The sequence below is a fragment of the Lithobates pipiens genome, unplaced genomic scaffold (genome assembly GCF_037356315.1).
Source record: "Lithobates pipiens isolate NorthernLeopardFrog02 unplaced genomic scaffold, aLitPip1_a1.2 Scaffold_25, whole genome shotgun sequence".
NCBI lineage: Eukaryota > Metazoa > Chordata > Amphibia > Anura > Ranidae > Lithobates > Lithobates pipiens.
The window spans coordinates 143,429,261-143,441,576 of NW_027507787.1; the positions used below are offsets into that span (position 1 = coordinate 143,429,261).

General features: G+C 46.2%; 1 protein-coding gene across 2 annotated transcripts in view; it reads left to right on the forward strand.

The window, feature by feature from the left end:
• The window catches only part of LOC143930533 (rap1 GTPase-GDP dissociation stimulator 1-A-like), a 353,543-nt gene that overhangs the window by 311,017 nt on the left and 30,210 nt on the right, over nt 1-12,316 (forward strand). The window contains exons 10-11 of one of the 2 annotated variants that reach the window (XM_077454905.1): nt 1,914-2,039; nt 11,840-11,979. In XM_077454905.1, coding sequence (XP_077311031.1) covers nt 1,914-2,039; nt 11,840-11,979 — 266 coding nt within the window. The remainder of the gene's footprint in view (nt 1-1,913; nt 2,040-11,839; nt 11,980-12,316) is intronic. The other variant, XM_077454906.1, reaches the window with a different exon arrangement.

Below are 12,316 nucleotides of genomic sequence, written 5' to 3' on the forward strand. Positions count from 1 at the left end.
CGAGGCGGCCGAGATTTACTCATTATCATTTTCCAGGAAATAAAATCTAATTCTTTCCGCACTTCCTCTACTACTATCTCCTCATCTTGTAACAGACTTTCATTTAGCCGCCACATAAACGGCACTCTTTGTATACCAGGAATCCGCATCTTGATCACGACCGGAGCATGAGCCGATCATAGTTCCAATCCTTATTTCCCTTACTTGTTCCAACACTTTATGGTTTCAGGCAGAAATTAAGGTCTCCCGCAAGTATAGCCACCCCTGTCTTAAAGGCCATCAACCGATTCAGGGCCTGCCGCAAAAACCTAATCCGACTTTTGTTAGGGCAGTAGAGGTTAGCAAGAGTATACGTCTTCTCCCCCACTTTGCCCTTTATATACAAGAAACGGCCCTCTGGGTCCGACACTCTATCTATTAATGTCAATCTTATTTGCTTTGAAATCCCAATTGCTACCTCCTTTCCCCCCTTGGTAGGGGAGTCACTGTAGTACCACGTGGGGAAGTCTATTGAGTATATTTTGATGTTGGTTTCCTGCGTTAGATGTGTCTCTTGGAGGAACACCACCCCTGCTTGATGGAGCTTGATTTCTCTAAGTATCTTATGTCTCTTAACTGGGGAGTTAAGACCTTTAACATTGTATGTCAGGAAATTTATTTCCGTCTCTTCCCTATTCATGGGTGGGATTAGGTGGCTATATTAATGTCACCTTAGCGTCTTGAGGTTCGTTCTTTCCTATGGGGTGCATCAAATCCCACCCACCCTTCCCCCTCCCCCCTACCCTCGGCCACTTCCAGGCCATATTGCCACAGTCGGAGGCCCCGTCCGATCCCATCCTGCGGTCCTCCCATGCTAGGGTGCGACTCTGTCTACAGCCACCCCTGTCCCCGCCCCTCTTTTATTTTTTTTTCCACAGTAGTGTGACAATCCCTCCACTTCCGGTCTAATCACTCTCACCTTATGGCATGGACCCCTGTGCAAACAGGGAGTCATGCAAGCGGGTATCAAAAGGGTTAACACGGACCATAAACTTCTCTCACGTCTCCTTAGATCTCAGGAAGGATGCCAGGTCATGGATAGAAAGAAAAGATGTAAGTGCTCATTTTTGTGTTCAAACACAAACTACTCACATAAAGATAAAAACGCAGCATGTAAAGCCGACAACCGTGTTAGTTCCGTAGGGCAGCAGCGGGTGACGTCATGCATAGCTCCTCCTCCGTACACACTACGTTCAATCAGAACTTGGATGTCACCGGACTCCTCCCCCCTTCCCTTCGTTAGCAGACGGAGGCACTTGGGGAAGGGGGAGGAGTCCGGTGACATTGATGTCTGTAACATCACCGGATCTCCGATGGAACTCCCTGAAGACCAGAAAGCCGGTGGAGAGGTAAGTACCGATCAAAAGAATTTTGATCGATCCCAAAAAATTTATTCATTGATTGAGGAATTGATCTTTAATTTTCACAGCCATAGTATATATGTATATTTTTTTTTTTCAAAATGATTCCAAGATGTAGATGAAGGTATGATAGGAGAATCCTTGTCGCCAAGACAATGTATTCTGAAGTCAGAGAGCAGGTACTTTCCAACAGTCCCATTCAACAGAAGTTGATCTTGCGATCACATGGGGAGGGCCGCACACAGATCAAAATTTGGCTGGTATCTGCTGAGCCAGCTACATTTTGATCCATGTGTACCAACTTTATGGGAATACACAACTGTACTAAATGGTAATTTTTCTGCCTGGAGTTCAGCTTTAAATCCTAAGTTATTTCAGCATCTGACAATACATTTATAATGTAGTCAATGGAATATAATTCTGATTGGGTAATTAGTGCCTGCAGTTTTTAGATTGTTTTTGATTCCATAAAGTAGTAACTACCTTGGCATTAAACGCGATCTATATTCTCAGTGACGAACAAAGTGAAGATGCTGGAAGAAGGGGTGGCCGATCGAATCCAAATGTTACTGCGCACAGAGATGCCTCCAGTGCAGTTCAAGCTTCTTGGAACACTAAGGATGCTGACTGATGGCCAAGGTACAGACACAAGGCAATAAGTACTGACATACCGAATCCACTGATCACAACGGCAAGTCATTTGTTTAGGTTAGACACAAGAAAATTACAAATGTAACTAACCTTTTGAGGACTATACGTTTAGGTTCAGTGAAGTGCGACTATTTAAAAGGGCCAAATAAATCTGCATAATAAGAGAACCTAATGCCGCGTACACAGGATCGGAATTCTCATCGGAAAAAGCTCTGATGGTTTTCCAGTCGGAATTCCGACGTAATTCGGCTCAAACTGTCTTGCCTACACACGGCCACATCAAATTCCTCCCGCCAAGAACGTGGTGACGTACAACACGTACGACGGGACTAGAAAAAGGAAGTTCAATACCTAGTAGCCAATAGCTTCCATCTCGTAGTTGAATCTGAGAATGCGTGAGTTTTTGTGTTGGAATTGCATACACGCGATCGGAATTTCCCATATAAAGTTTTTCCATTGGGAAAATTGAGAACATGCTATCAAATTTTTGCTGACAAAAATTCGGCCAGCTAAATTCCGATGGAGCATACACCCGGTCGCATTTCCTGATGAAAAGCTCTCATCGGTCTTTTGGTTGCAGAAATTCCGATCCTGTATACGTGACATAAGAGTAAAATATGATGCACGTTATGTCGAAATTAAATCTTTCCTTATATTTTTAAACAGCTAAAATAAATCTCAGATGATCTGAGTGAATGCAAGCTCATGGAATCACATCCCAGCTAGTTATATTTTAAAGGACTCCAGTAGTTGGATGAATATGAATTTTTTAGTCTACCTATGTTACAGATTAGTTTGTGTTATAAAAAAAAATGCATGAGGATGAATGAGATTGTGTTTGAGAGAACAGCACTAGGGACATATTGTCCTATTGACTCTACAGGGAGTTAGTGGAGTATTACCCATACCTGAAATATCAGTTTTATTAACCACTTGCCATTTTTTTCCCTAAATAGAGCTTTCTTTTGGTGGTATTTGATCACCAATGCATTTATTTTTCGGCTATAAACAAAAAAGGCTGAAAATGTTGATTAAGATATATTATATATATATATATATATATATTTATAATATTAATATATATAATTTTTTTTACTTTCTGCTATAAAGCATGTCCAATAAAACAACTAAAAAATCAAATGTCTTTATAAATTTAGGCCAATATGTATTCTGCTACATGTATGATGATAGGTAGTATGCATAGGAGAGGAGTGCAGAGTGTATGAAAGTAGGCAGAGGCGTAGCTTTAAGCTTGTGGGCCCCGATGCAAATGTTGACCTGGGCCCCCTCACTACTTCCAACGTGCGTGCAGATACATCCACCGCACGCCAAGATACTCAAAGTGGTTTTGAGTTCCCAGAGTTCCTCTTTATATCAGAGGACAGGGATTGCTGCTGGAGAATTAGAGGGTAGTGATCACAGCTGGAAAATCAGAGGACAGGGACCCCTAGCAGGTCACTTGGCAGAGCTCCATTTCCATCGCTGCACTGTATACAGCCTCCCCCCCCCCCCCCCCCCCACTACATAGGGCTGAAATCACATTCCTTTACAGTCTATCGGGCTTCACAGGGTGTATCTGGTATTTATGTTGGCCTTCTGTACTGTGAAATTCTCTGGTTGGAATGATGGTGTAGTTGCAGTAGGCAGATACACCCTGTGCAGATCATGGCTAATTGGCTGTGTTGTAAAGGAATGTGATTTCAGCCCTGCAGAGGAGAAACAGTACAGGTGTCTCTTTTTCCCCAGTTGTTAGGGAAGTGGGTTAAGTAGACATTCCCGGGTGGGGGTGGTGTGTGTGTCAAGAATCCCAGCTGGTGACTAGGAGACACTGAGCAGTGTCATACCTCACCTCACCAGTGACTTTGGTCCCATCCCAGCTACAGGAGGGCGCTCTCCTCCTCTTGCCTCACTGAGCTCAGTTACCATTCCATGTTGCCAGCACACAGCACAGACACTTCCTCATCCTGGGCTGTTCTCACCTTGTGCTCCTCTCCATTTAGGAAATGGCTCACAGCTTCTCCCCAGATGGGTGTGGACTGTGGAAGGCAAAGTAGAAGCCCAGTACTGGAGTGTAGCTGTGGGGAGCTGGATTTTGTGGAGGATATGATAATATGACATGGTGGCTGCAGGGTCCCCCTGGAGCTAGGGGTGGGGTTGCGATTGCAACTGCTTATGCTACACCCATGATGGTAGGTAGTATGTACTGTATAGGAGAGGAGTGTGGCGTGTATGATGACAGGTAGTATGTATAGAAGAGGAGAGAGGAGTGTATGATGACAGGTAGTATGTTCAGGAGGAGTGCGGAGCGTATGATGACCGGTATTATGTATAGGAGAAGAGTGCGGCGTGTATGATGACAGGTAATATGTTCAGCAGAGGAGTGTAAAGTGTATGATGACAGGGAATATGTTCAGGAGAAGACTGCAGAGTGTATGATGACTAGGGATGGCCTCGCGGTTCGCCCGGTGGTCGGTTTGCGGCAAATTTTTGTTTGTTCGCGATTTGCCAAACCAGCGGACTATCGGCGCTGTTTGCCTGGTGGACATATGCGTTTACAGTGTGAAAGAACTTTGATCCATGATGACACATCCATCATGGGGTACAGGACAGCCAATTGAGACATTTCAGCAGATGGAAAATTGGATATACCCCCTACCTTTATAAATAGACCTGATCTGGGGGCCATTTTGCATTCTGTCTTATGTCAGTGTAGAGACAGGATGCTGTGTGGAGCAGGGAGAGACTAGTGACATAAATCACAAGCTATTAGGTCCACAAAAGTCCTTTTAAGGACTGGTATAGGTGTAGTACAGTATATAGCAGGGATATGCAATTAGCGGACCTCCAGCTGTTGCAGAACTACAAATCCCATGAGGCATAGCAAGACTCTGACAGCCGCAAGCATGACACCCAGAGGCAGAGACATGATGGGACTTGTAGTTTTGCAAAAGCTGGAGGTCCGCTAATTGCAGATCCCTGGTATATAGGGTTCAGTGCACTGCTGTGCTGGTGATAGCGTCCTGTCTCTACACTGACAAAAGACAACTGCAGTGTGAAGCAGGGACAGTCAGTTTAATCACAAGCTAACTATTACTACTAGGTCCACAAAGGTCCTTTTTAAGGACTGGTAAAGGTGTACAGTATAGAGGGTGCTGGTGCACTACTGCCCGATTCTGCAGCGGTCTTTTATTAGTGTAGGGACAGTCTGCAAATCTCTAGCTAGTAGGTCCACAAAGGTCCTTTTAAGGACTGGTATAGGTGTCCTATTTGGTGTGCAGTATATAGGGGTGTAATACACACATAAAATACTTGCACATATAGAAAGCATAGTATAGTGCGTTTCCACTGTGCAGCATTGTGACTGCTGAGCGGTTCTGCAGCGATACTACAAAGAGTGACAAACGCAATAAAAAAAAAGTGTTCAAACTGGTGTGATAGACCAGTGGCCCCCAAAAACGACAGATTGAAGCGGGGTGTTGTATACCTTCTTCCACCTACATACTGCACTTCTCGAGACGTTTGTCACAGGGTCATTAAAAAAATGACAGGCAGAGGAAGAGGCAGGCCCTTCAGCAGGGGTGGTAGGGGTAGGGCAGGAGCAACAGACTTGAGCCAAAATGGCAAATTGCAGAAGGTGCGTGCGATTATGTCAAAGGACGCACCAGACTTGGTTTAGTGGCTTGCTCAGCCTTACTCTTCTGCACCCTCCTCATCCTCTCGATCTGCACCCTCTTCTTCACTCTCTGCTGTGTGCACCCCCAAAGACACTACCACCAACATCACCACCATATACCTTTCGCTTGAGTCACAGGAATTATTTTCCGATCCATATCAAGACACTTCCGATCAGGGCTGCTGTTAGAATTCATGTGGCCCCACACAGCCTACCTGACGGCGCCCTCTTGACCCCGCCCACAACCCACCATGGCTCCGCCCACAACCCCACCCCTCGTTCCGCCCCTGACTCCACGCTGTCAGGGTGGGGGGGGGGGGGTGTCTGGTGGCAGGAGCTGGAACATGTAACATTTACAGCGCCCCACCAATCATAACTGCATCTGAATGGGAGAGATGTCAGTGTTTTGACATCTGTACATCTGTGCCTATTCAGTTTGTGTCTTCATACACCACCGACTTGTGTCCATTTACATCAGGATACCTCTGATCTGTCACATTTAGGTCTGGAAAAATAGAAAAGGATATTCTTTTCCAATTTTTTTTTTTTTTTTTTACCCACCTGAATGGACACGGAGGAAGGTGGATCTAAATGCACACAAGTCAGTTCACACCTGTAAAACTACATGGAGCTTTCAATCAGGTCTGCATGAAAAAGGACCTAATTGCAAAGCTTGGGTGAAAGGTTATCAAAGGGGAGTGGTTTGGGGGTGGTAAAAATGCAGCTTGGCTGTGTTTTTACTGCCCCCTCCCCCCATTACATGTGTAAAAGTAGCATCTCACTATGTGCTCCTGGTCATTATCATTATGATGATCAGAGCCCAGAAGGTTCTCTATGGCTCTGGCAGTGTAACATGACTGTGTGGTGCTGACTTTGTTATGGTTATGCTGCGTTATAGTCTGTAACACACAGTACAGCCATATATCAGGAAAGTCAGCACCCAACAGCCATGTTACACTGCCATTCAGCACCTGCTGTGCCCTGATCATCATATTAACAACCGTGAGCACACAGAGTCTGGGGACTGCACATTCTACAAGTGTGTGTGTGTGTGTGTGTGTGTGTGTGACTGCTTGCTTGTGCACCACTGCCGTTATCCAGATTACTCCTGCTGCTCTGTCTGTCTCAACCGCCTCAGTGATAAGTCCCTCAAGCTGCAGCACTTACAGAATGAAGGGAGCTGTATAACAGTAATATCCATCCGCAGGAAGAACTTTAGTTTGTGCAGGTATTCTGAGAGCAGCATGCGGCACTGAATTGTATCCCTGCACCTGAAAATGGGGGAAAAAAAAGTCCCTCTTCTGCTTTCACCTCCTGGGCCCCTCTGGTAACCTGATGGGGCCCATGAAATGAGTATATATTCTTTATATACCTTAGTTATCAAGTGGGTGCGGGTTAATATAGTTTTTTATCTTTTTTTTGTTTTTGTTTTTTTTTAGCTAGAAGTTAAAAGCTGCTCGGGGGCTCCCCCCCCCCGCTGGCCGGGCTCGGTACAACAGGGCTGGTTGTACTGCCCTATCAGCGGCCCTGTTTCCGATGCGCAGCCACTCTTGGCATTGGATCAGGAAGAGGAGGTAACAACAACCACCACTCAGCAGTCTGACGACAGTACCCAGATCAGCCCAAGGAGGAGGTTGGTCCCTGGTGTTGCTGCCTACTCCGAGATCTCTACTTATAGCGGTGGGGAAGGTGACGTCGATGATGACGTGTCTAGTGATGTCACGTGGGTGCCCACGAGAGGAAGAGGAGGGAAGTTCAGAGGGAGATATGGACCAGCAGATAGGGAGGAGAAGCAGGAAGAACTTGCCTCGCTCCTGATACATTCGCATTCTGCTTTGTCCCTCCTGTGCAATGTATCAGCCATGTAGGTCACATCTGGCGCTCCCAGGATGCCGGCACATGGCTCCGCAGTGTGGGCTTTATTTTAAAGTGTCCGCTGCTGACAATAGTGTTGCCATCTGCAATCTTTGCAGTCAAGTCGCGGTAAGCCCAACACTCACCTAGGGACGACCGCCTTAAGAAGGCACATGAGTTGCCATCACCAGTGGGAGCAACGGAGCACACACAGCCACACTCCAGGCTCTCACCGTCCAGCCTCGTCTTCTACTTCTCCTCTCTCCTCACAATTGTCCTCCACTCCACCTTCCATCATGCCATCCTCACGTTTTTGTGGAAAAAGGCAGGCTTCCATGGGCCAAATGTTTGAGCGTAAAAAAATGATGACGCCGGATAACCCTCTTGCCCAACAGTTGTTGGCTGGCTTGTCAGAACTGATAGCCCGCCAACTACTGCCATATAAACTTGTGGACTCGGAGGCCTTTCGAAAATTTGTGGCCATTGGAACACCACAATGGAAGGTCCCAGGAAGGAAGTATTTTTCACAGAAAGGCATCCCAGAGCTATATGGCCATGTTCAGCGGCAAGTGAATGTATCTCTGGCACACAGTGTCGGTGCCAAGATACATCTGACCACAGACACGTGGTCTAGCAAACACGGGCAGGGAAGGTATATCACTTTTACTGCCCACTGGGTGAACCTTCTGATGGCCGTCAAGCATGTAACCTGTGGCACCCGTGTAGATTTGATTTTACTGCCACGGATTGCATGCAGGCTTGGCTCTTCTCCTCCTCCTACTCCATCCTCCTCCCTCTCCTCCTCCTCGGCTGACTCCTCTTTTTCCGCTGCTAGCGTCTCTTCCGCTGCGCCACCCAAGCTCCACAGAACCTATTCGACTTGCCAGGTGAGACGTTGCCATGCCGTGCTGCGTCAGTTGTGTCTGGAAGCCAAGAGCCACACTGGCCCGGCCCTCCTTTCAGCTTTGTGTTCACAGGCAGATCAGTGGCTAACACCGCTCAATTTGACAGTTGGTAAATTGGTATGTGACAACGGTGCCAATCTGCTTAGCGCATTGAAACAGGGCAAAATTATGCACGTGCCATGCATGCCACACATCTTAAACTTGGTTGTGCAGCGATTCATTGTCCAATACGAAAAAATAAGACATCTTATTTGCGATTGCCTGACGCAATGGAACTCAACTTTATATATGCTTCATAGGCTACTCCAGCAGAAACATGCATTTAAGTCTACCTTTACAAACTCTGCGGCAGAAAAGGTTCAGGGGAGCTTGTGTTTTTTTTTTTTTTCACCGTGCCAGTGGCTGCTCATGTGCGACGCATGCAGACTTCTGTTGCCATTTGATGAGATCACCAAACTGGTCAGTCGCAGCCATGGCACCATCAGTGACATGTTACCTTATGCCTTCTTTATGGAGCGTGCATTGCGTTGTCATTGATCAAGCCTTGGAGGAGCAGGAAGATGAGGAAGTGACGATGCTGGATGAATTCCAAGGGGGGGCTACTCTATCTGAGACAAGTCAACAACAGGAGTCTGAAGAGGAATCAGAGGAGGATGGTGCCGTGGCGGATGAGGAGCAAGAAGAGCATGCTTTAAAGAGGACGACATTATCCTGGATGATAAGCAGGAGCCAGGCCACCACGCCGCTTCCAGTTTAGTGCAAATGGGGGGCCTTCATGCTCCAGTGTTTTAACAGGGACCCCCGTATAAAAAGCATAAAGGTCAAGGACCACTACTGGGTGGCAACGTACTTAGACCCCCGGTACAAACACAAAATGGCGGAAATGTTACCACCGTCAGAGGACTGTCAGAATGGAGCACTTCCAGGCCTTGCTTCGAGAAATGCTGCATTTTGCTTTTGCGTGCGCTGGCAGAGGAGGAATTGCCACTCCCATAGAGAGTTGCGGGTACCAATCCAACAGCACCTGCAAGAAGAGGGCGGTTTGAAGATGTGTTGGTGACTTCTGATATGAGATCATTCTTTCAGCTGACCCATCGACGGGTGTCATCCGGATCCAGCATCAGGGAATACCTAGACCGAAAGATGTCTGACTACATCGGGTTAACGGCCGATGTAGACGCTCTGAGGAGTGATGAACCCCTGGACTACTAGGTGGGCAGGCTTGACCTCTGGCCAGAGCTTGCCCAATTTGCAATGGAACTGTTGGCTTGCTCCTCGTCCAGTGTCCTGTCTGAAAGGACGTTCAGTGCAGCAGGGGGGATCGTGACCAATAAGCGCACTCTCCTAGCTCACGGCAGTGTTGACTACCTAACATTTCTAAAAATGAATGAGGAATTCAACACATGTGACCAGTAGACCATATATATGCATAAGTCTATAAACGATTTATTTAATCTAGCACACCTTTTTTCTACTTTTTGGCTCACTTCCTTGTACTAAAAAAGCACACCGTACTAAATGCCTGTACCCTCCTGTTTGATGAGGTTGAGCGTCATATTTTTGGGTCCCGCAGTGAGTTGATGTTATCCGTGCTGGTGTCAGTGCTCTCTGTATCTTGTTGTTGGTGTCAGTGCTCTCTATCACGGTGCTGGTGTGGTGTCAGTGCTCTCTATCATGGTGCTTGTGATAATCTCCTGCACCCTCTTCATAGCCTACCCTGACATTTCCTCTCCTCCACTGCCTTCATGCGCTCCTGAGTCCTGAATTGTCAAAATTTTACAGATAAAAAAAAAAAGAATGCTTGTCGTTGTCGATCCCAGATTCACTTCATACTTTTGTTATGTCAGTGGCCATGTGGTGGGCCTATGTGTGCACAGCTAGTAAGTATTTTGTGGCTGAAAATATGACCTGGAGGTTTTTAAGGTTCGCCTGCCATTGAATTCAATGGGGCCCGCCGCAAACTTCGCGGTTTGCGAACTTTTGTTCGTGGTTTGCGTTTGTGAAACGTCACTTCGGAAGTTTGTCCATCTCTAATGATGACAGGTAGTCTGTTCAGGAGAGGAGTGCAGAATGTATGATGACATGTTCAGGAGAGGAGTGCTGAGGGTATGATGACCGGTACTATATTCAAGAGAGGAGAGTGTAGTGTATGATGGCGGTTAGTACCAATAAGCATATATTGATTTACGCAAATGTTATAGTGTCTACAAACTATGGTGTATATATAATGGATTTTTTTTATCAGTGACGCTTTGTGGGACCCAGTGATACTAATACAGTGATCAGTGCTAAATTGAATGGACACACAGAGCTGCGGGTTGGGAGCATGCCTGCTTGGGTGCCCCCACAGCAAGCTGTTTGCTGTGGGGGCACCTGGCAAGAGGGAGGAACTAGTAATACTGGTTTGGGACTCAAGAAGAGGACAATCTTGGCTGCTCAGCTAAGTATAGCATCACTTTAACTTCTCATTTAGGTCTAGGGTACCGGAAAAAGCAGTTTTATTTACCTGATCCTCCTCTTCCCTGGTATTCTCCACTTCTCTAAGCTCTGGCAGTGGGCTGTCTTTCCACATCCTCACGTCAAGTGCAGGGGTATAATGTCCAAGGACCTGTGGCAGCCAGAGGATAGGGGAGAATGGATTGCAGGGAGCAGTTTTAGCAGTGCAGAGGGAGTATAGCAGTGTTCATAAACCCTGTCCTCAGGGCCTACTATCAGGCCAGGTTTTATGTATTACCTTGGGGGGGATGCAGACTAGAATACTGCAATCACTGAGCAGCAAATGCTATCACCTGTGATGTATTTCAGTTATCTTGCAAACCTGGCTTGGTAGTGGGCCCTGAGGACAGGGCTGATGACCACTGGAGTAGAGGATCAGGTAACAAACGTCTTCTCAATGCATTTCAAGAACCTACGAATCTGAATACACTTGGGTAGGAAGCCTTAACTTTGCTGCATTCTGCTGCTTAGGAATCCTAACATACAGCCCCAGAGGCTCATAGAGAAAGCTCCTGAAGAACTTGCCTGCAGTTTTGGGTAGAGATTACTCTACTGCTCTTTGTACTGGTCAACAGGGGGTTAAAAGGGTTTAGACTGAAATCAGTTTCCTTCCCTCTTGGCTTATTAAATCTTTTTAAGGCCTCCAGTGGCTCAATGAGAGGAGATTACATTTTTGTGTCTACCTACACTATTTATTCATTGTTAAATTAAAACAATCTTCAATAGCAATGCAGCTGTTGCGTTAGAATACATGCAGGTACTTTCCTGTGCCCGACTCTGACAAATCATTTCCTTGAATTTTTTATGACAGGTTCACTTTGCATATTGGAATTTCATTTGTTTTTATTTTCTTTTTAAAGCTGATACAGCGAGGATTCTAGGACAGGATCCCAAGCTCCTGGCAAGACTTGTGCAGTGGTGTGAAGTGAAAGATCACATTGGCGTACGAGGAGAAGCAAACCGCTTGCTGGCATCTCTCCTGCGACACAGCAAGTCTGCAGTAAGACGATAAAAATTTTCCATTAACCCCTTGATCTAAGGGGGGTAAAACAAACCTTAAAGTGATTTTTAACGCTATTGTTATTTACCAAACATTTATCCATACACATCCGCTAACTAATGGCCCTGTAATCAATTTTCCATGAAATCATTTCTTTTTGCGCTTTGTTATGTCCTATATGAGTTTCCTTTTCTCCATCACTTCAATTTGTTTGGAACAAGCAGATCGCATTAGTTGCAGTCATGTGCACTGCTGTATGCTCACTACAAATTGCATAGCCCATAGACCATCTCAGGAGTGAGCTTACATGCATTGGGGCCATGGAGAATGAACATTG